This window comes from Carassius auratus, chromosome 6 (assembly GCF_003368295.1).
Source record: "Carassius auratus strain Wakin chromosome 6, ASM336829v1, whole genome shotgun sequence".
Lineage (NCBI taxonomy): Eukaryota > Metazoa > Chordata > Actinopteri > Cypriniformes > Cyprinidae > Carassius > Carassius auratus.
The window spans coordinates 3,831,844-3,855,221 of record NC_039248.1 but is presented as its reverse complement, the minus strand read 5'-3'; the positions used below and the strand labels follow the sequence as shown (position 1 = coordinate 3,855,221).

Sequence of the window (23,378 nt, the reverse complement as noted above, 5' to 3'; positions counted from 1 at the left end):
AATTCTGTTTCCAGCTCATTGCATGCTTTAATTAAATATCTGAGTGTTAAATTACTGTGGGAAAATGACTGCTGGTGTCATTGCTGTGAGCCAGTCAAAAATGTGCGGCATTGTCGCCGTGACTATTTGTGTCACCCTGTTATTGGAGAATTAATAAGGGTGATTGACTTTCTAGGGCTTTCCTTTATTATTATTCTTTTCTAGCACACACACTGAGGTGTGTTATGTTTTCTTCAGCCGTCAGATTGAACAAAGGCCTTGAAACAAGTGTTCAGGTTTGATACGAAAGTCTCCTGAGAGCATGACGTTTAGTGTTTTTCCCACTAAATAAACTCAAACTGATGTGTGAAACCCAGATTCAAAGCCTGGCTTCTGTTCAGTTCTTCAGTGCGCTTAGTTTTTAAAGCACTTTGGACGATGTTGTTGGCAAAGCCTGTGCATTTGCATTGCTGCGGGGCATGAAACTTCTTTATTTTTAGTGTTGCTTGCTAAGACAGCAAAAAAAAAAAAAAACACAGATTGACACTAAAGGAGAGACCTGAGCCTTATCTAGGGGACCAGGATGTCAAAGACTCGGGGCGTTGAATTGGGGCATTAAGCATCCAACCACAACACCCTAGCAACCTCATAACACTGAAATAAACAACTCTGAGAACACCTGAGTGAGGACCTGGCAACCAACCAGAATGCCCTGGCATCGTAGCACTGGCTTTTCAATAGACAAACAGCATTCACATTTTCTTAAAATAATGTAAAACAAAAATGCTTTTATTTGTTCTCATTTTAATTAGAAGAAATGTTAATAATCGAGTCGAATAAGTCATGCTTTGCAATGAAATAAAACAATTATATAGCGTTAATGAAGTTACATTGTTAAAAAACAATATATAAATATATAGTTTGAGGGAGAATTTTATCAGAAATGTTTGCACTCATATTGATTTCTCAGAGTTTAGGTTACCAATATTATTTTATTTTTCTATACTATGATAGTTTTTATTTATATTTTGCTATTAATATTTTTATTTTATCTGATATATTTTCAGTTCTAATTTTTTTATCTAATTTTTAGGTAAATATTAAATATTTATTTAGCTTTTCATTTTAGTCAGTTTGATCATTTTAGTACTTCAACTTATTTTAACATTTCTATAATAACATATATTGCTAAGAATGCATTTATTTGTTTATTTAAATGTTTAGGTTTCTCATCTAATCTAATGTGTATATTTTATGGTATTTCAGATTTATTTCAATTAATAAAAATTTATATGTATGAAAAATGTATGATTTTAATAAACAATATAAACACTTTACTATTCAGCATTAAAAGCAGAAGACTATTCAAAAGTCTTTATTTGCTTCATCTAGTCTCATTGCTGCCAAGGAGAAACAGTGTTTTTCTTTTTTCGAACCACTACACCGTTGAGACAATAGTATCTGTCTCAAACCCTCCTTCCCCTTTGGCGGTGACCTGGAATGGACGATTCCTTCAGAACATGAAGGTGTGTGTATCTTGCTGCAGCTGGTGTTGGTTCATTCCCACTGGGGTCTATTACCAGACCTGTGTGTCACACAAAGGCCTGTGGTGCATAATTGTGACCCTGCTGTGACCCGAGCCCTTGTACCTAGTCCTTCCTATAATGCATCTTCCCAAAAGAAAACAAACAGAAACAAGGGCAGCTCCTCCAGCAGGATGAAGTGTTCCTCTGGTGCACGTTCTCACACATCAAGAGACAGACCGCGGACCCTCCATTTGGGCACATTCTCTCGTTGCAGGGCTCATGCTAAGCTCTTTATGAAGGCTTTCCCAAATTCTCCCTCTATTGTCTCCCAGAGAAACTCTTCAGCTGTAGTGTAGCATAAAAGAACCTTCCTGTGAGAAAACTAAACTTTAGTGCTTCAGTTGACAGTGTAATTTAACCACAGAGGAGTCTGGTTTCATCATTGTGTTTGCGGTGGAAAACCCATAGAGAGTGTTTAACTGTTTCACTGCCAGAATGGAATGAGAGGTCTTTGGCTGCATGGTTTGGAGAAAATTTGTTTGACTGCTTGATTAAATAATTGAATCGTTTATTTATTTATGATTGGGATTTGAACCACCATTTGTTAGTTTATTTATTCATTTATTTATTTATTAGTCATAATTTGGATTTATTTATTTATTTGTCTTTCTTTCTTTTTTTCTTTCTTTCAAATCATAATAAAAAAAAAAATCTAAATGTAATTTTCACCCTTAAAACACTGGATATTTTAAGTGTTTTAAACATATTATAATATAATAATATTATAATTGTAATATACTATTATATATTATGTAAAAAGATACTATTATATATAAGTGATAAAATATTATATTGTATAATATAATTCATTTTAATTAGATTCATGCTTAGAACTAGAAACATTAAGGTACGAAGGATATAAAAAAACAAGATCTTGAACAATTTTGCATTTCAAATGAAAATGTATTTTGTAAGGATATATCCTTGTTCTGCTGTCGGTCGAAAGAGTTTCACTCTTTATTAGTTTTCACACTTTTTACACAATGCAAAAGTGAATCAAATAAAAAATAAACCAAGATCCTCATGGCATACAGTGGGAAAGCAATTCAAACTCAGGACAACTCCTAGGATTTTGAGTTTATGTGGCACGTTATCAGTTCGATTTCACATTAAAACAGTTTTTAATAACCACACTATGCCATATAAGAGTTTCGATGTTATCTCTAATAATTGTCCAGCCCTTGTGTGTTGGTAAAGCTCAGTTAGTGTATGCACAGAGAACAGTTAGAGCATTTAGTCCCATGTGTTTCCTGTATGCACCTGCTGTTCTTAATGATGCTGATTTGCATAAAGTTGTTTTATCCTCCATTATCTGCTAGCAGTGAGAGTGTGGAGACCGCTGGATGCGGTTTGCTTTCTCTCTGTGCTCATCCACTCCTCATTTCCTATTTCAAACACGCATGGAAACACTCACAACACATTATGTACAGTTCTGCGCTGTTCCCTTCACTTACCTCTTAACCACATATCAGAGAAGCAGAGCTCTCTACCTCATAGACCAAGTTCACATCTATAATGACATCCATCTCGAATAATTGAAATCACAAGTCGACAGTGCTGTAAGCAAGTGTAAATCTGTCATACAAGAAGTTTGTAGGGGTAACAGTTTTGGGTGAACAATCCCTTTAACAGAATATTTTGTGTATGACTGACAGCATACTATGTGTATGGGATGTACATAGAAATGCAAACAGCAACCCTGTGAAAATGCATGAAATGCATTTGCGATGCATGATGAATAACAGCAGGTGTAAATGGGGCCAGAAAGAGTGAGAGCTTTCCCTCTAGAGTGCAAAAGAGACATGTGAACACAACATGTAATTTTACCTTTGCATTTCAGCAGCTTTTGGTACCCCTTATTTAGGAATGCCAATATTAGACTTCCTGTAGTGTAATTGTGAGTCAGACGGAGCCAGCCATTCTGTGAGGTGTCACTACAGCCGGAGGGAAATCACCCCCTCACCCTCATATATCCATGACCAGGAACACCACGGCAGGATTAGTCACGCCTCGGCCCACCTGTGTTTACATTAGCAGTGGATTTCACACCCTGATCTCTACTCCACCTCTGTGTCTTACAGTCAAGTATTTCAGCTGCTACAGTCCGATCGCCCTGGGTGGTCCTGCGGACGAATTTTCAAGAGCTGTGCTTTAGTAAAATGAGCCACGGCGCTTTTTTTGTCTTACCAAAAAGGCACAGGTTTTCGTGAAATTCAATCATGTGCACTGACGCACATCTTTGTGTTTTTGTGTGTATGTGTTTTCCAGAGGACCAGATCCCTCATGGTTTCCCCACTATAGACATGGGCCCGCAGCTGAAGGTGGTGGAGCGAACACGCACTGCTACCATGCTCTGTGCCGCCAGCGGGAACCCTGACCCGGAGATCTCCTGGTTCAAAGACTTCCTGCCTGTCGACATTAACAGCAGCGATGGACGAATCAAGCAGCTCCGTTCAGGTAAAAAGAACTTTGTAAACACACAGAAGACAAACACTCTTAAAGAATAAAGATGCTGATGGTGAACATTAAACCCGGTGTTATCTGCAGAACGGGACTTTTTTTTTTTTTTTTTTTTAACCTCCTCTTATTTTAACCTCAATGACAAAGACAATAGAGCACAGCAGTGAGTGGCGACTTTTTTCCTGAAGATTTTTTTTCCCATTCATTCTATCCGCAAGGATTTCAGAAAATTCTTCAATAAAGAGTTCTAAGGCTTGAACCAAACCAGCTCAAAGATGAATCGCATTGCAACATTTGATTCAAAGCGTTTGAAAGTATTTGAACATCTAAAAAAAGGCAACGGTGCAAGACTGTGTGCTTATTTCATGAGGAAATGATAGGAATCGGAAATGACGGTATAAAACCAAATTATTGCCTGCGTACTAGTGTTCAGATGTCTGTAAGATACTTTTATTCAGATAGTATTTAATAAATTGTTCAAAAGTGACAGTAAAGAGATTTATAATGTTATTAAAGATTTTGGTAGCACTTTATTTTACTGTCCCTTTACTCATGTACATACTATGTTCTTATTTTACTAATTACAATAACTAGGTACAAACTAGGTACTAACCGTGAACCTACTACTAAACCTAACCCTATCTCATGTAGTTATCTTATATTACCAGTACTTTCTTAGGTAAATACACTGTAAGTACATGGAAGTACACATACTTTAAAATTAAGTGCAACCAAGATTTCTATTATAAATTAATCTGGTTCTTCTAAAAAAATAAAAATAAAAATAAAAAATTTATTAGAGTTTTCACAAAAATATAGGGAAGCATAACTGTTTTTGACATTGATAATAATAAATAAAAGACTGGAGTAATGTCTGCAAAAAATTTAGCTTTGCATTACATTAATAAATAATATTTTGAAATACATTACTATGGGAAATTGTAATAATATTACTGTTTTATGGTCAAATAGATGCAGCATACTTTTAACCTCTTTGATTATCACATGCTTGTTTTACAGTCGCTAAATCTCCATGGAGGGAATGAATGGGTTTTTCACTTCTGGAATTGTTGTGCAGTACAACAAGTGACATTCCAGTTCCAAATGAGCCTCCGGTTTCATTTCATGTCTTAAAGTAAACGGAAACAAACAGGAAGACAGAGTGGCTGGTAGTTATTATTCACATAACCCTCCGGTTAGGACACACAAACATGATTAACATGACAGCACAGTGATTTGTTTTGATTAGAATCATCTGCCTTTGTCAACAATCATTTCCTGCGTCAATCTTCAAACAGCTCCGTATTTGTCAAATTATTCCCTGTCGGCCAATCCATCTTGCAGCTACCAGACAATCACATAATTTATTTGTTTGGATACAGTCCATTATTTGATCCTGAGATTAGCTTTGCTCTCCAGCCATTAGTGCAAAGGCCTTTTTCCATTAACGAAAGCTAATGAAACAATTTTTCAATTCGTGACCTTTACAGAACGCCTATGAACAAATAGGAAAAGCACTCATGATTCATACCTCCCGCTTTAAAGAGAACCTTAATCTCACTGGAGCATGTCATTGTGCACGAGTAATTACCACCAGCCTCGCCAAAGCAGGTGATTCTGCCCTGGACATCAATCAACAATCTGTTCACAGTGCAGCTGGGTGATACGCAGACAGTTAGACTGATCCTGATAAAGAGTAATCCTGCTTCTCTCAATGTAAACACTCACAAGACTCTACGGATTCAAGCTTCCTTCACACATGAGCCAAAGGCCTTTCAGATATTCAAGTGTATTACTGTGGACCCTTTTCACATTGTGCTCCAGAAGCAAATTGAAAAAGCCACAGTAGCGTTTCTATTACTTTCCAACAAAGAAATAAAATATCAAGAGATTTATTACGGTGGTCAGAAGAGAGAACGGTGTTAAATGTCCCATCACTACCGTAGCTGTATTAGAAAAACCCTGTTTTCTGTAATTTAATGGCAATGTAATATAACAAAGTGTTTTTTAAACTATGTAAATTCAGTAAATACAGCATCACAAACTTCTAGATTTGCAACGTTAATAATCTGGGACAAAAAAAAAATAAAAGAAGAAGAAAAAAACAGGCAGAACAAGTTTTCTTTGCTTTTTAACGTTAACCATAGAGTTTTTTATGGAAACCGTGTTTTGGCACATGTTGCATTTTCAAATGCATGTTATAAATGATTCAAACTTTACAGCGCTTACGGAAATGTAGTTTGTGTGGAGCAGCTTTTAATGCAAACCCTTCCAAGACACTGAAAACGCTGTAACCATGAGCAGCTCACTTAAAAACACACAGCTCATCAGATTATATATTTACATAATTATAGTGATATGATAGTTGTGGTAAACTATATTGCTTTTTCAGCCATTGTTGCAATTACTTTATCAGGCGATTAACAGAGTTTGATGCTTTTTTTAATTTCTTCACTTAACATTTGTGCTACGGTTATGAATTTTGCCTCAAATCAAGCAGTTTCTTGAGGTGTGCAATTATTATTAAACATTTTTATCTGACAGATGATAGATATGCGTTACCGATTTGTACCCACTACGCCACAGTAAGCTCTCAGGCCGAGGTGATTTATGATGATTGGTGTGCAGATCTTTATGAACAGAGATGTGTCAGGTTGATTATTGATTTCTCCTCAGTAAGATAATGGATGTCCAGCTTAGCTGCTGTTTAACATCTTAAATGCAGCAAGGATTAATAGTGACTGTCTCTCGACTGCCGGCGAACAGAGAACTCTTACTACCAACTGCAAAAATGAACACATACTCAAGTTTTCTCCCCTCTAGCCATAGTGAAGATATAGTAAAGTCTTACTATTCTTCATTATGCTCATGCTACACTGCAGACTCTCCTTAAAGTCCTCAATCCTGTCCTGTACTGGACATCCTGGGCTTTCTGAGGGTCCCAGTGTACGCCAGGCTCTCTGTAAACTGCTGATGGACCACAATCCACACAGTTTACAGGGGCTCCCTCGTGTCTCTGACCCTCTTCCCAAATCCGCAATGTTTTCACATGGTGGAGTGTTGACTTATGATCCAGATTGACATGAATCTGCATCATAGTCAACAGACTCCATATGGACTCTTTTTGATTCAATTCTTAGGCAACTTCACATGTTTTTATGTTGCAAATGATCTTTAAAAAAAGCACACCTAGGAATTTACTACAGGTTTGTAAATTGTATTTAAATTACGATTTAAAAAAAAAAAAAAAAAAAACATACAACAACAAAATGGCAAGTATCTGAAGCTTTTTCCAAAGTTAAACAAGTCTCTCTTGAAACTAATAAGACTCAAGGGTCGGTCAATGCAATGAGATTAAACTATCACTTTGCACAAAAAGGTTTTCTTCTGTGTTGCATCAGACAACTGTATTTATTTAGCACAGCTGTGGTCTGATCCAAGGCCAAAGTTGTGCTGGATGTAGAATGTGCACCACTCTAAAAATAGCAGAAGACCCTTGTGCAGAGAGAGATGAAATTATTACTGGCTCACAGGAATGAGTCATTTAAAGGCTAAAACATACTCTACACAAGTACGTGAACTCAGAGACTTAAGTACAAGGGACATTATTGCAAATACCACTGTTTTCTTTTTCAGGTCCACCACTGTCATGTTTTGCTGTGCAATTTAGTTCAGATTAATTAAATGTATAGCGTGTTTATAGCCGGCTACCTGTATAATAACAAATATATTTTGATTGCGCAGCCATTTAGCACAGTAATTCTCTTGAGTACCAGAGAACATCATGTATGCACAGCAGGACCATGCACACTTGCATAGAGTATGTTTCTGGCCTGAAGCAGCGATGTAAGCTACATAATGTGAATTAACACACACTGAGAACAGAAGAGCCAAAAGTCTTCTAGGGAAGATTGTACATGCCGCTTCTTAAATAAGAAATCTATTTCTGCTGTTCATCTTACTTTCCTATTCTCTCTCTCTATCTCTCTCTCTCCTCTCACTTTCACACTAACAGTTCTCTTTAATCTTATTTGCATTCATATTACCTCACCAGGTGGTACACCAATCAGAGGTAAGAATGCTGAAAACAGAAAATATCCAAATGCGTCATCTTTCGATTCCTCTCTCACCCCCAAGTGTCCCCCTCCATCACCCTGTCCCCACCTTCTCTCTCATTATGGAGTCTTTCTCTTTGTCTTCCTCCTTGTCTTCGATCCGGCCTCGTCTCTGTGCATGAACCTCTGCTCGTCTGTCTCACTAATAAACATCTGATTCAGTCTAACTGAAGATAATACATCACTATACTAAACAAAAGACAAAACAAAGATTTTATGGATTTCGTAAAACCTGCCATAAACACATCCATATTATTTCGCCACAATATCCGAAATGACATTTTGCATAAATTAAATTAATATATATATATTAAAAAAATCGGATTTTTAAATTTTTAAATTTATACAACTTTTATACTTATTCAATTTGAGTTACATTAAATTATTTTTCATTTATTACATTGTGTGAATGCTTAATAGCAATAGTCACTTGTATTTTAATATATATATATATATATATATATATATATATATATATATATATATATATATATATATATATATACATATACATATATATATATATATATATACACACACATATATAGAGTATATATAGTCATAAAATAGTATGTATCATCAAAAAAACATTTTTTTAAATCTGTACACTATGTATAGCTGAAAAAAAAAATATATATATATATATATATATATATATATATATAATGTATACTTAATCTATTGATATTCATTTACTTTTATCTGTATTATAGTATAATATTATATTTTATAATATGTTATTTTGAGTATCATCGAGAATGGCAGTAGTTTTAAAAAATGCTAAAGTAAAATGTCTGAATACATAACAGTAAAAATTCGGGGAATGTGCTTAAGTGTCATTTTCCGCTCAACTGACCTTTACTTACTGGCCAGATGATTGACGATCTGTCCGATCAATAACTGAGCAGAGCCGCAATGTGGCTTCGGAAATTGTGAGATACCTGGAAAACATCTTATTCCCCGCAGCCAAAAAATGTAATGTCATTATGAAAGTTTGTATTCAACGAACGCTTCTCGTCTTCAGGCATTTAGCTGAAGAGTCCAGAACAGCCAAACTGAGGGATAGAAAGCTCACTGCTGATATGACAGGACTGATGTAGAAGGAAAGAATTGCAAGATCTGACTGTAACTCTGAGTCGGTCTCTTCAGAGGAAATGTCAGGGCGAAAAAAGTGAGATGAGACTGAGAGAGGGCAGAACAGCATCCTTCAACATCAGTCTGACACTTGCGCTTCAGATGATAGAAAGAAAAGCTGGCTTTCCTGATGACTAGAGAAGAAGAGACAGTTGATCTGTTCCAAACGCTGCTTAGCTGCATTTGAAAGTACTGAATCAAAAAGCCATTGCAAACAGCAAAAGTAAAAAAAAAAAAAAGCTAAGTTTGACCAAAATCTAAAATCACATTAAAGAAGATACTGTAAGTTTGAAAATTGTAATTCTAAACGAAAATAGCTTTTTATCACACAGGAATACTTTTTAACACTAGTTCAACTTAATAAAGAGCAAAACACATGCATTAGGTGTGATTTATGCTTTATCTGTGTATTTTATTATGCTGACACAGAGGATGATGGGAACAGTAGTTTTAAATAATTGGTGGTGTTTACTTTTAAGTTTTATGCATTTTTCAAATGCTTTTATCCAAAGCAATTTGCACTGTATTTAAGCTACACGTTGATCCCAGTGTTATTTTAGGATTATATATTTAGTGTCATAATTTTGAATTTTTACTGTTTACATAATAATACATTTTTATATTTACTGTTTACATAATAATTTAAATTAGAAGTTTTAGTATTTAGATTTTTATTAGTTTTTTATACAGTATGTCTTTTATAGTTTTCATTAAGTTTTAGCTTTAATTAGTTATTTTAATTACTTATTTATTATTTATTTAATTTTAACTTTAATAAAAAAAATTTTTTACTTCAAGTAATGTTTATTTCAAGTATTCAAGGTTTTATTTTAAGTATTGACTTTATTTATAGCTTGAGTTTTAGTTAAAGATAATAATCCTGGATCTTTAAATAGATGCTTTTACAGCTCACATGTGTTTGGAACAGATCTCATACGAGTGTGTTTGTGTTCATGTGTGCTGTAAGTGTTTTAAAGAGTCATTCTTCTGAGTAATCGACTCGTGGAGCGAGGTTAATGCTCAGGTCTCACACACTCAAATGCACACATTAAAATCCATCCCATAATGCATTTCAGGAACACTTCTGATAAACACATTGACAACATTTTTAGTTATCTCAGTGTGCTTCCATCATCCACAGATTGCATGATGTATGTCACATCACGCAAACAAACAGCACTGCCATACTAAAACACCTGATGAGCTAATGACTTTTGTCAAAACAAAATGTGTATGAACTTTTTGTGTCAATTTATGTGTGTTATCAACAGAAGGCCAAATCTAGGTAAGTGACAGTGAAAAGACGGGAGATAATAAACTGCAAAAACGTTAACATATTGCAGTCAGAAAAAAACAACCTTTTAGTTTTAGTCCACCTGGATTTGCTTTTGTTTGCAGGATTTCTTGTCAGTGGATGCATTGAGGATGTATTGACAGTAGTTGCAGCAGCTGTATTATGTCTTGATAGATCCATTCTCTAAGAGCACGGCTTTGTCTCGGCTCGCAGAATAGCAGAGCTTATGTGCAGTGACGTTTATATAGCTGGCATAGCCTGCAGGTCTTTTTATTTGTAACGTTGAATAAATAACTCAGTTTGCTTTAGATTTATTGAATTATGGAGTGAAATATGTTGCTCTTTTCTTTTTGTGTGTGTGTGTGTGTTTAGAGAGATGAGAAAGGTCATATGTCAGCCAGCTGAGTGTTAGTCAGTGTGTATTTGTTGTTTAGGCAGAAAATTATTTTCTTTTCCTTCAGGCCACCCTCGTTTAAAACGACGGAGGTTGAGATGGTTTGTGAGTGTGTGAGAGAGCGTTTGTGATTGTGTGTGTTGTGTTTGCAGGGGCTCTGCAGATTGAGAACAGCGAGGAATCGGACCAGGGGAAGTATGAGTGTGTGGCGGTGAACAGCGCAGGAACACGCTACTCCGCTCCTGCCAACCTCTACGTCAGAGGTAAGATCTGCAACCAAATCTAAAACCTCACCCCGTTTTACCTCGATCTGATCTCCATACAGGCTTTACCACAGCCAGAACAGGACCAGTCACGCAAAAGCTCACATTTCTCTCTAATCACCCATCTGTCTTAACACAGTTCTGCAGCAGAGAACTGCTCCATTGTTTTCTAATTTTGTATAATCACAAAATGTTTTCTAAATGAATATTTATTTGGTGTATATTTTATTTTTTATAAATAGGTATGCATAGGTAACAGTATTTGCATAAACATATTTACTTCTTTGTATCATATTTACCACACATTTCTACCACAGTAGAACTTGTAAAATTTAACTTATAAATAAAAAATGTATTAAAATATGTGTGTATGTATGTATGTATATATATATATATATATATATATATATATATATATATATATAGTGATCATTATGTAGATTTAACAAGACAAACATATCATTTTACTGTACAATACTTGTAGCGAAAAGTATGATACACCTTATAAATTACTTTTTTTATCCAACTGGTATTTTAAGGTAATATGATCTATAATAAAATAAATCTGTAAAATACATATAAATTGCCACTAAAATGAAAATTTTTAGCAAACAAACCTTTCAATAAGTGGATTGTTAAATCGTGATTCACTTATTTGAAATTAACAATTTGAAAGAACCGATTCACTTATGTTAGTCAAACTTCCCAACTTATTTACTGTGAAATTACAACTTTACCTGTACAACTGATATACTTTTTAAAAGCTTTTAGATTCAAGATTATTGTAGTTGATTTAGCTGTTACGTTGATTATATTTTCATCATTCACCCGTGATATTAGCTGTTTTTGCCATTTTTATATATTTCAAGTTTTTTAACTAATATATATTATGACTTTAAGGTTTGCATTGCATTAGTTGCTTGTTGTGAACAGGTCAGCCTTTCACCAGAATTTACACCTTAAAAGTCTTAAAGGTACAGTAATAACAGCAGCCTATTTAATGAATGAAGTCAGAGAGAGGTTGAAAATATTAAAGGGGACCTATTATGCCCCTTAAAACAAGATGTAAAATAAGTCTCTGATGTCCCCAGAGTGTGTAATGTATGTCAAGTTTTAACGTAAAATACTTTACAGATCATTTTTTATAGCTTGTTAAAATTGCCAATTTTAGAGTATGAGCCCCACTTGTGATTATGAGCTCGACTAATTCCAGCGGTTGACTTCACATTTCTTTCATATGCAGATTTAACTCCCACTTTCCTATTCACGATCATTCTGCTACGTGGCACGTGAAGGCAGCATCAGTTAAAACAGACATACAGTGGTAGCTTTAGCAACATTGGCCTTTAAGAGTGCCAAGAAGGTCTTTCAGAAAGGCAATTTGTAAAACTAACGCATGATACTTTCTTCTTCCGGAGATGTAGCTGGATCCCGAACAGCTGGCACTGCTCCATCCTTCAGGAGAAACTTTTGTGCAAAAACTGCTTTATACTGACCCTCATTCCCAAAGCAGTGTTAATGATTCACGCAGACATAAATTAATTTCTGTAGATTTCAGAGAGCATCTTCTTCAAAAACAAAATTAATCCACCTCGTCTTCAGTGGCTCAGATTTTGGGAGTAATTATTGGAAAGAGCTATGTGGATTATAAATGCAATAATTTTGTTTTTGCCCCCATTTTTCATGAGCTGAACTCAAAGATCTACGACTTGTGTACACAAAATGCCTATTTCTCTCAAATATTGTTCACAAATATGTCTAAATCTGTGTTAGTGAGCACTTCTCCTTTGCCCTCGGCAAATCCATCCATCCAAATCCACCTCTCAGGTGTGGCGTATCAAGATGCTGATTAGACAGCATGATTATTGCACAGGTGTGCCTCAGGCTGGCCACAATAAAAGGCCACTCTAAAATGTGTAGTTTTATCACACAGCACAATGCCGCAGATGTCGCTAGTTTTGAGGGAGCATGCAATTGGCATGCTGACTGCAGGAATGTCCACAAGAGCTGTTGCTTTGAATTCAATGTTAATTTCTCTACCATAAGCCACCTTCAAAGGCGTTTCAGAGAATTTGGCAGTGCATCCATCGGGCCTCACAACCGCAGACTACGTGTAACCACACCAGCCCAGGACCTCTACATCCAGCATCTTCACCTCCAAGATCTGTGGATGGATTATCTTGGCAAAGGAGAAGTGCTCACTAACACAGATATAGACAGATTTGTGAACAATATTTGAGAGAAATAGGCCTTTTGTGTAAATAGAAAAAGCCATAGATCTTTGAGTTCAAAAATGGGAGCAAAAACAAATGTGTTGCATTTATAATATTGTTCAGTATACATCCAGCTAAAGGACACCTAAAGCGCTTGGGATACATTCTCGTCAGTGAAGCAATGGTGGACTGTGTTCAACTCGCTATGAACTCGCTAAGGGCAGTTCAATGTATAAACGGCAGTGTCTGTCATCTTTCATGAGCGGGGCCTGTGGCTAATGTGAAGTCACATTAGCAGCAATTCTGAAAACAGGTAGTTGGGAGACACAGCTTTTTACTTACTGGGATTAAAAAAAAGGAGTGGGTGGATTGTTATCATTATGGGCTGGCTGTGTACACAACACACATTTATGTCCAAGCAACATGTGAAAATGAATTTTGCATAATAGGTCCCCCTTAAATAAAGGTTTTGGTGGTAGAAACCTTTGATTAACACTGTAAATGGATTTGAGGAACGAGTGCAGAATATATATTAAAATAGTAAAGAGCAGCAAATGAAATGCCCACTAATGCTGCTGGTCATGAGGGCTGGTGGAAGTGGTAGAAGTGTTGTGAGGGCATCAAGGAAAGGACAGTGTTGAGACTTGCAGGCTAGAATGGAGAATCCGGTTGAGGAAATTCCCTCATTAATGTCGGGATCTATTACAGCAGATATAGAAACCACTGAAGCCTTGTTTCAAAGAAAAGCCTTTTATTTAACAGCCACTTTTGACTGCCAAGTGCATAAAGGACACTTCAAATTCAGACCTTCAAACATGGTGATGTGCTGTTCTTTGATAGTGTGTTTTGAATAATGCATTCGTGTATGTTTGAAACCAGAGGAAATGAGAACTAGACACAAATCTATGTCCATAAATTATCTTGGTGTTCTTCCTCAAGCCTTCGACCAATCAGAGGGAAACTCATATAAATGATGCATTGTGTAGATCATATCATATGAATTCTCTCCAGAGATCTCTCCTTTGATCTTTACGCAGACTACGCACACTCTCAGGACATGCCATTTGATGAATGACATTTAATATATATAGGTGCATCTACAAATTTTTTTTTTTTTTAAATAAACTTTTTTTATATTCTACATTCGTAACATGTAAAGCAAAATATTTCACAAGTTTTTGTTGTTTTGTTTTCATTTTCATTATTAGAGCCTACAGCTCATGAAAGTCAGAAATCCACTATCTCAAAATATTAGAATATTTAAATTTGAGTTTTATTAAATGTCCATTGCTTTTCAAAGAAAGGCCTTTTATTTAATTTATTTAATTAATTTTTATTCACTTCAAATTCAGAAGCGTCCTTATTCTCTTGTTCTTCGAAACCACAATAGTGGGGAAGAAAGCTAATTTGGCAATGGTCCAGAAGACAATGATGCCCTCCACAAAGAGGGTAAGTCACAGAAGATCTTTACTCAAAGGGTGTTCACAGAGTGCTGTATCAAATCATATTATATGCAAAGTTGACTGGAAGGAAGAAATTGGGTAGGAAAAGTTGCACAAGCAACAGGGATGAACGCAAGCTTGAGAATACTGTCAATCAAAGCCGATACAAACACTTGGGAGAGCTTCACAAGGAGTGGACTGAAGCTGGAGTCAGTGCATCAAGAGTCACCAGGAAAAGTGCTACCAAACCACTTCTAAAACAGAAACAATGTCAGAAGCAGTTTACCTTGACAAAGCATAAAAAGCACTGGACTGTTGCCAAGTGGTCCAAAGTCATCTTTCAGTTAAAATAATATAGAGGCACAGTGTGAAGTTTCTGAAGTCAGTGATAATTTGGGTGCCATGTCGTCTGCTGGTGTTAATCCATTGTGTTTTATCAAGTCCAAAGTCAATGCAGCCATCTCCCAGGAGATTTTGGAACACTTTATTCTTCCATCTGCTGACAAGCTTTATGGAGTTGCTGATTTCCTTTTCTAGCAGGACTTAAGCATCTGCCCACAGTACCAAAACCACTTCCAAGTGGTTTGCTGACCATGATGTTACTGTGCTTGATTGGCCAGTCAACATGCCTGACCTGATAACTTAAACTTTTCAGGGGTTTTTTATCTTAAGAAATATTCTAATATTTTGAGATACTGTTTTTTTTTTTTTTTTTTTTACTTTCATGAACTGTAAGATCTAATCAAAAAAAAAAATCTCAGAAATGTTTTACTTTACATGTAATGAATCTAGAATATATGAATGTTTCACTTTTTGAAATAAGTTACCAAACAAAATGAACCTTTTCGTGATATATTTCTTTAGATGCATCTGTATGTATGAGTATCTGCTTTATGGTGAGACGGGGAGATGTTCTCATTTTGTTAGTCCATGAATCTTTCATTGGTGATGTCGTATTTTTATTGCTTTTCCATTCAAGGATTTACTATTGATGTGACTTCACGGTTAAGTGAACTCTATAGGCTTATCACTGCGTGTATGTGTGTGTGTGTGTGTGTGTGTGTTTGTGTGTTTATCTTGCATTGTTATTCTATAACTAATGTTTAGAGCTAAACGTTATAACCCTTTAAATATAAGGCAATATCTACATTTTTTTAGTATATTTATTTATTTATTTTAATTCAGAGGAATCATCATTCTAATCAAACAAAAGAAAGAAGTCTTTAAAGAAGAATGTTAAAGATGTATTTAAAATAGTTTCAAATAATAATGAAGTTTTTGTTGTTGTTGTTGTTGTGGTTGTTTTTTACAGAAAATTAATGAGAAAAATATTTAATCAGTTTCACTTATTTACTTTAATTATTCTAAATAGTAAAGTAGTTAAAGGGATAGTTCACTTTCAAATTAAATTTTGGTATGTTTTAGCTTACCTCAAGGGCATCCAAGATGTAGGTGTCTTTGTTTCCACTGTAGCTTTAATTTTTATATTTTTATAAAACGATATAAATACTGTTCATTTTCTCACACAAACCACTCGTTTCGTGTCTGAGGTCATCAATGTGTACTTATGATGGGGAATTGTTTAATTTGGACTCCTCTTTGCATGCTCTTTGAGGTGGTGACCATAGACCTACATTATATGAGTCACAGACAAGAACAGTTTGACCTAAAAATATAAAAACGGAAACTACTGCAGAAACAAAGACACCTACATCTTGGATGCCCTTGAGGTAAGCTAAAACTTATCAAAATTTAATTTGAAAGTGAACTATCCTTTAAAGTACAGTAAATGTAACAATGTTTGCTATGCATAATAGTATTTCCCTTCATACACATTTTAATTAAAGTCTTTAAGGCATATATTCATTAATGTTTTGATTCTTGAATGGATTCATTGAAATTGACAACTGAAGTGAATCAAGCCTACCAACTCCATCAATGTTTTCAATGCAGAGGTTTAAATCAGTGATGCTTTTAAAATATTGCTCATTTAAACCTCAAGCAACAGGTGCAAAGGCAATTTTATATTGCCAGCCACATACTATTGCATGTATAGTGTAAATATTTGATATATCGGCCAGCTCTGCTAATAGGAATGTTTCTGTATGCTGTTATGTGTTTTTGTTCTTCTTTAAAGTCTGACTAACTAGAGTCTCTCTCCAGGTGCTCAAACTTCACTGACACACACGTACTCTAACAGATCTCTTCTGAACGCTGTGTGTGGGCCTGTTTGTTTAGTGCATTTCCTGCTCATCTCTCTTTTACTCTAATTCTTTTTATTTTCTTTGGGTTCAGCTGCAGTGAGTAGATGTTTATCACTGTACTTTATATACGATGGATCATTCCATAATTGCTTATCCTTTCATGTGAAAGATTGTGTGTCTGTTCACTCTCATTCTCATGTGCCTTATCACACCGAGACCCTCAAGCACTGTTGAGGGTCTTGCATCATGCTTCTTCTGTGTGTGTGTGTGTGTGTGTGTGTGTGTGTTCTTCTGTAATTTTGGAAGGTTTAGGCAGAAAGAGATTGCAAAATAACATACTATAGGTTAATTAATTAGTTTTATGTGCACACAGGTGTACGTAAACAATTCAATACTTTTCTTAATTATAAAATGTATTTATTTTTTCTTGTAGGGTAGGGTTTGGGTTAGTCTATAGTAATTATATAGTCATTTGTTCCTGAGGTTAGTTAACAACCCAGCATGAGAAGAAGGCAAGTTTAAGTACCGTATTTTCTGGAATATAAGTCACTTTTGAAATGGGCTGCAAACTAAAATCCCAAAGTGAATTGTGAGATGCATTTAACAAATGTTATTATAGGTTTGGTGTCCAAATAGCATAAATGTTGCATAAGATGAATGGCACTAATGTTAATAGCGTTTATAATGTTTGAAAACCTTTCACTCACTGATATTTTATTATCTCTAAATGTCATAATGGCATGCACATGTGACCAATGCAAATCTTTTTTCGGTTGCACTTTATTTTACAGTACGTGTACGTACATGTACTTATAGTGTACTTACAGTGTATTTATCTAAGAAAGTTCTGGTAACACAAGGTAACTACATGGGGTAGGGTTAGGTTTAGGGGTAGGTTCAGGGTTAGTACCTAGTTATGACATAGTTATTGTAATTACTATAACAAGAACATAGTATGCACATGAGGAACAGGACTGTAAAATAAAGTGCTACCCTTTTTTCTCTCAGCAATGCAATTTGAACCCTGTGCAACTCATTTTTCAGAAAATACAGTATGCGCTTGCAATGCATCACCTTCATATCTGGCCTGTATGTGATGCATAATCTGTCATAAAATTTACAATACAAGAAAAAGTCTAGTAGATAATGGATGTGTGAGTGTGTTTTGGTGCTGTGAATGTGTCCATGTTCTTATCTCACATCTTTTAAATGGATAAGCGGAATATTTGCCTGTTTTACTCTCTCTGTTTCTCCTTGTCTTCCTCCTCCTCCTCCTCCTCTCTTCTCTTTTGTTTCCCTTCTTCCATCATCATTGCACCCTGCCATCCAAAATCAATCCACTCCTCACTGTCAGACCAGCGGGAAGGTGCGTTCTTTTCACTATCTCTCCTCCTACACAGAGGGCCGGCCGGTGGACGGGAGGCGGCGTGCGTCCCCTGCTGTTGTGTGCTAGTCTCTCTGGAGCTCTGCTCTACCTGAATCTCTCTCATCCTCCTCTTCCACATGCATGCATGCTACTGCTGCCTCGCATTTCAGCCTGGCCTTTTTCTTCATGTTGCATGTGTCAGAACTCTGGATGTTTTGTTGTTAGCAGACATTTGTAGTTTTGTCTGGGGTGTAAAGAGCCCTAAAGCAACTTCAGGGATCCTTTGGGCTGTTTTCACACTTTTTATTGCTCAGCTTTAGATCAAGGTATGTTTTTTTGTTTTTGGCTCAAAACTATGGTGCACATTTTAAAATAATGAAAACCTGTGTTTAGGGTTTCAGTAAATATATATTTTTTTAATTATTGTTATTATTATTATTTATTTATTTTTTCAGATTCATTCATACCAGTTGCAAATTGCAAAAGTCCTAACAAAAAAATCCATGTGGTTCTTTTTATATATATATATATATATATATATATATAATTGAGCCTACACTTCTGAGTGTGATTTGTTTTATGTTATTTGGCTTTGAAACCACAGTACAAGTACAATTTATAACTAGAGCATAGTAATGACACTTTGCATTTATATAAATGGTTTGTTCCTTTGGTTTTGACCAAGGTCTATGAAAAAAAAGGACAGAGGACAAAATGAAAAAACATATATATAAATATATAAATAACATATTTAACTAAAATTAAAATGGAAACTGATTTTAAAAAATTATCTAAAATATTAATAAATAATGTAATAGTATACTATCTCTATATAAAAATAAAGTTTTAACTAAAAAAAAAAAAAACAGAAATACACCTGCATTTATTTACTGGTTTCATCACAAAAGATGGCAAGCATGTGAAGTGTGAAAACACCCTTGAGGATTTTAACCAGATATTTTGTTTGTCTGAAGTATTTTATGTACTTGTTTATGGAAGTGTTCTTGCATGCATTCTCAAGTTGTAAGGAGGTATTTTGTGCAGCGTAGTTTGGTCTTGTTTGTGAAAACAGAGGGCAGCAGCATCATTCTTTCTAAATGAACATGACGATTTGTTGATGTTCAGAGCCTGAACTCAGAGGTCAAAGAACAAACAGAGGAATCCACCCTTAGCTTAGCGGATCAGACCTGTTTATAAACCAGTTCAAATATCAAAGATGGCAGCAATCCCGTCTGCTCTGCTCTGTTTCTTCTACAGAGGGCCTGTTCTATGAACTGCCAGAAAGCCTTTTGAGCTCTCAAGTATTTAAGCTGGCTAAAGCAGCTTTCATTGTTTGTTTTGGAATCAGCCATTTGGTGAGGACTTCCAATGTGGAGAACAATACAAACAGACGGAAAATATGATGGCAAAAAGCAAAAGAGGTTTTCATCTCAGCGTTGTTTGTTTAAAAGAGCGTCATTATCCTTCCAAAAACTTGGAGCGGTTGAACCCGGACAACTGTTCTTCTTATAGGAATAAGACAATGTCCTCTTCATGTCACATTATCACAGAAACAAGCTGTTTCAGTCGGACAAGAACAACAAATGACATTGACAAATTGGCTTTTTCCCTTTGAAGCGTGAAAGTTCACGGAAAATAGAAACAACATACTGTCAAAAAAAAACAAAAAACAGCAAATATACTGACCAGTTCATACCAGAAAAAACATCCATGAGCTATAATTTCATTTAGACAATATTTTATTGTTTTTATGCATTAAATAATGTCAGTACAACAAGACCAACCCATGTTTTATACTTAAAGTTCTACTTTTTTTTTACCATTTAATAATTTAATTGTTTCACATTACAGTAATGATAATGCTATATTTTAGCACGATTGTGTGCATTACTTTTATAAAAAAGTCACAATGCTTAAAAGAATGAGATCTAGGTGATATTGCTTTAAAAGTCCAGGAATCAGTAGACTCATTTACATTAACATTTAATCATTAAGCAGACACTTTTATCCAAAGCGACTTACAAATTAGGACAATGGAAGCAATCAAAAGCAACAAAAAAGTGTTATGGAAAGTCTCAGTTAGCCTAATGCAGTACACTTATAGACTAATCTGAAGAATATATAATGTGTCATCAAGGACTTACAAACAACCATATAGCAGTGGTTCTTGATGAGGTCCTGGTTGGGTTTTAGCATGACTCAGGTTTCTAGGACACTCCGATCTCTGCTGATCATCTCTTCAGCTCTTCATATCTTCATGTCTTGATGCATAATTCACTTGATGTGGCCTCAGGCGAGATATCTGCAGCGCTGTTGTTCTGGAGTCTCTCTCACTGGCACCTGCAGGGCACAAATGAGACATTTCAACACGAATAATCCCTGTAGTCTAAGTTCTGACTTCCCTTGTCTATTACAGACAACATTTATGCACATCTGCTGAGGAAGTCTGGCTATTTTCTTTTTTTTTCTTTTTTTTTGTCACACGTGCCAAAATCGAGTGAATTGTTGGCCATAAATATTTCTTACTGGCCAGGAAAACTCTTTGTTTTGTTATTTTAATTATTGTATGTAACTTATTTTTGGCAAAGAAAAAAATCATATATGAAATGATCCATTCTCCTCCTCTCTTTGAATTGTGTCAGTGAGGGCCTGACTATAGTATGCTGCTGTTTCTAACATAGCCAGCTGACCTAGCAGTTCTACTTCTCTTCGGCATGTTCTTCTAGGACCCTGAGTTCACGTTTCTCTTTTGGCTTGTTCAGTATTCGTATAAGACTTTTATTTGAGTCGGTTGGATCTGTAAAGCACGGCTTTGATGCTGATTAGAGACTGATTCTCCAATAATCCACCTCGGGCCAGAAGATTTACAGCGAGTTGACACTGCAGAAGACGGTTCAAATGTAGTGTCCATCCCTGACAGCAGAAACATTGGCAGGATCAGGAGTTTGCTTGTTGTGGAATCCCTCTCTGATCACAGCTTATTTCGGAGAGTTATTCAACCGTGTTTTTTTTTTCTATTGATCAGAAGGAAGCTGAAATTGGATTCTTTGCACTGTTTTGTACATTCTTTGATGCATTTGTTTGGATTGTTTATTTATTTATTGGTGTTTTGGTGTGAAGGTCACACATGCATGCTCTGTTGATTATCGCCTGTGTGTTCTTTTTTGCTTCGTGCTTGCACAGCCATTGATGTGCTTGGGAATGTCTGTGTGTGTCTGTGTGCATGTGTGTATGAAATCGCTTTTGCACTGAATAAATCTAGCTACCTGCAATCACCTCCCCTCTCTCTCTCCTTGCGCTCTCTTTCTCTCTTCAGATTGCATGTGTGCATGCATGTGTATGTGTTTCTCTGCATGTCTAACTCCATGCTTTCATTGCTCTGTTAACACTCCCTGCAATATTCTCAAGAGATCAGTGACTAAAGTCAGCTCAGCCCATTCTCTAATCTCACCATGACTGCTGGCATCGCTCACATTGCTCACGCCGGTCTGTTTTACTAGCCAGCAGAGACTTCTCAGACTTTCTTAACAACCTCTAACTGAGTGAAACTCTTGCCATCATGTCATGACCATCCCTCATGTCCATGGGTAACATCATCCTCTCTATGCACATTGACTAACGTGGATTAATATGACGTCCCTGCAGGCATTCCTGCCTGACTAACAAACTTAACTCAATCCCAGAAGTCCAAACTCTGAGCTTATGTCTCAGAGATGATGATCAGTCCGGCCGCCTCTGGCCACGGACAGTACAGATCACACACCATAAGCACAATTTGCTCAGTGTTTACCTGACTTGAATCAATGAATTTTGCAATAGATATTGATTTACTGTTTCTGAAGCTCAGTAATATGTTCAAAGTACAAAAGTTAAAAGTTACGTGGTTTAAAAAAATAACGCGGCCTAACCAATCATTGTTTAGACCTTAACTAGCTAATTTTTTTTTGTTGTTGTTGTTGTTTTTTTTGTTTGTTTGTTTTGCATTGCATTACTTAAAGAAGCTCTACCCACAGTGGAATTTCACTGGTTCAAAGTCTCATTCTACATATTTGATTAGCTGGGATTAGTTTTATTTTGCTGCACACATTATTTAACTTCAGCGTGTACACATTTATCACATCACTTAAATTTGCAGTATTTTCTTTGTAATGACATGGCCAACCAGCAACAATTGACACAATTATTTAAACCTTATGGTTACACTTTATTTCTTATCACTTTAAGTTGTCCTTGTTATACATGTACTTACTTTTGTAATAGTAATTAAAGGCACAATTAAACTGTAACAAGGACACCTTAAAATAGAGTGAAGCCCTTTATTTTACTTTGTCCTTGTTACATCGTAATTATACATTTAAGTACTGAGTAATAATTATGAGCTTCTTGTACTTACTACATGGTTAGGGTTAGGATGAAGGTTTGGATTGGGGTTAGTTGCATGTAATTATGCATAATTTATTGTTATTACTGTAGTAAGTATAAGTGACATCCTTAACATGGACACTGTAGAATGAAGTGTTACCAACCTTAACTACTGTGATAATTCAGAAATTGGCAACTTTACCCAAGTAAACCATGTATATTGATAGAGAGAGATAGTTAGCACTCTTCTTTCCAGAAAATGCATTCAAGTCAAATAAATAATGAGCATTTGTAATCCCTAAGCCACATACTGTCCTCATTTATGTGCAATCATTGCCTGTGTGTGGAAATGAGCAGGTAATGACAAGGAAATGAACAGGTAATGTTCGAAGTCTGTCAGAAGTTTGTTTGTTTATCTGTGAAATATAGGCAGTAGACTGGCTGCAGAGCTCCCGTTAAACTGAAAACAGTTCCACTTTATATAAGGAGAAATATTATAAAAATCGGTTTATTAGCGGGCTCTCCATGGACGCTCCCAGAAGGCTGTTTATCCATGAAGTCTACAG

General features: G+C 35.7%; 1 protein-coding gene across 17 annotated transcripts in view; it reads left to right on the top strand.

Moving 5' to 3' along the window:
- The window catches only part of LOC113091140 (receptor-type tyrosine-protein phosphatase F-like), a 204,520-nt gene that overhangs the window by 111,714 nt on the left and 69,428 nt on the right, over positions 1-23,378 (top strand). For 7 of the 17 annotated variants that reach the window (XM_026256599.1, XM_026256607.1, XM_026256625.1 and 4 more), the window contains 4 exons: positions 3,834-4,022; positions 8,080-8,097; positions 11,115-11,225; positions 18,439-18,450. In XM_026256599.1, coding sequence (XP_026112384.1) covers positions 3,834-4,022; positions 8,080-8,097; positions 11,115-11,225; positions 18,439-18,450 — 330 coding nt within the window. The remainder of the gene's footprint in view (positions 1-3,833; positions 4,023-8,079; positions 8,098-11,114; positions 11,226-18,438; positions 18,451-23,378) is intronic. The other 10 variants (XM_026256646.1, XM_026256618.1, XM_026256627.1 and 7 more) reach the window with 3 other exon arrangements.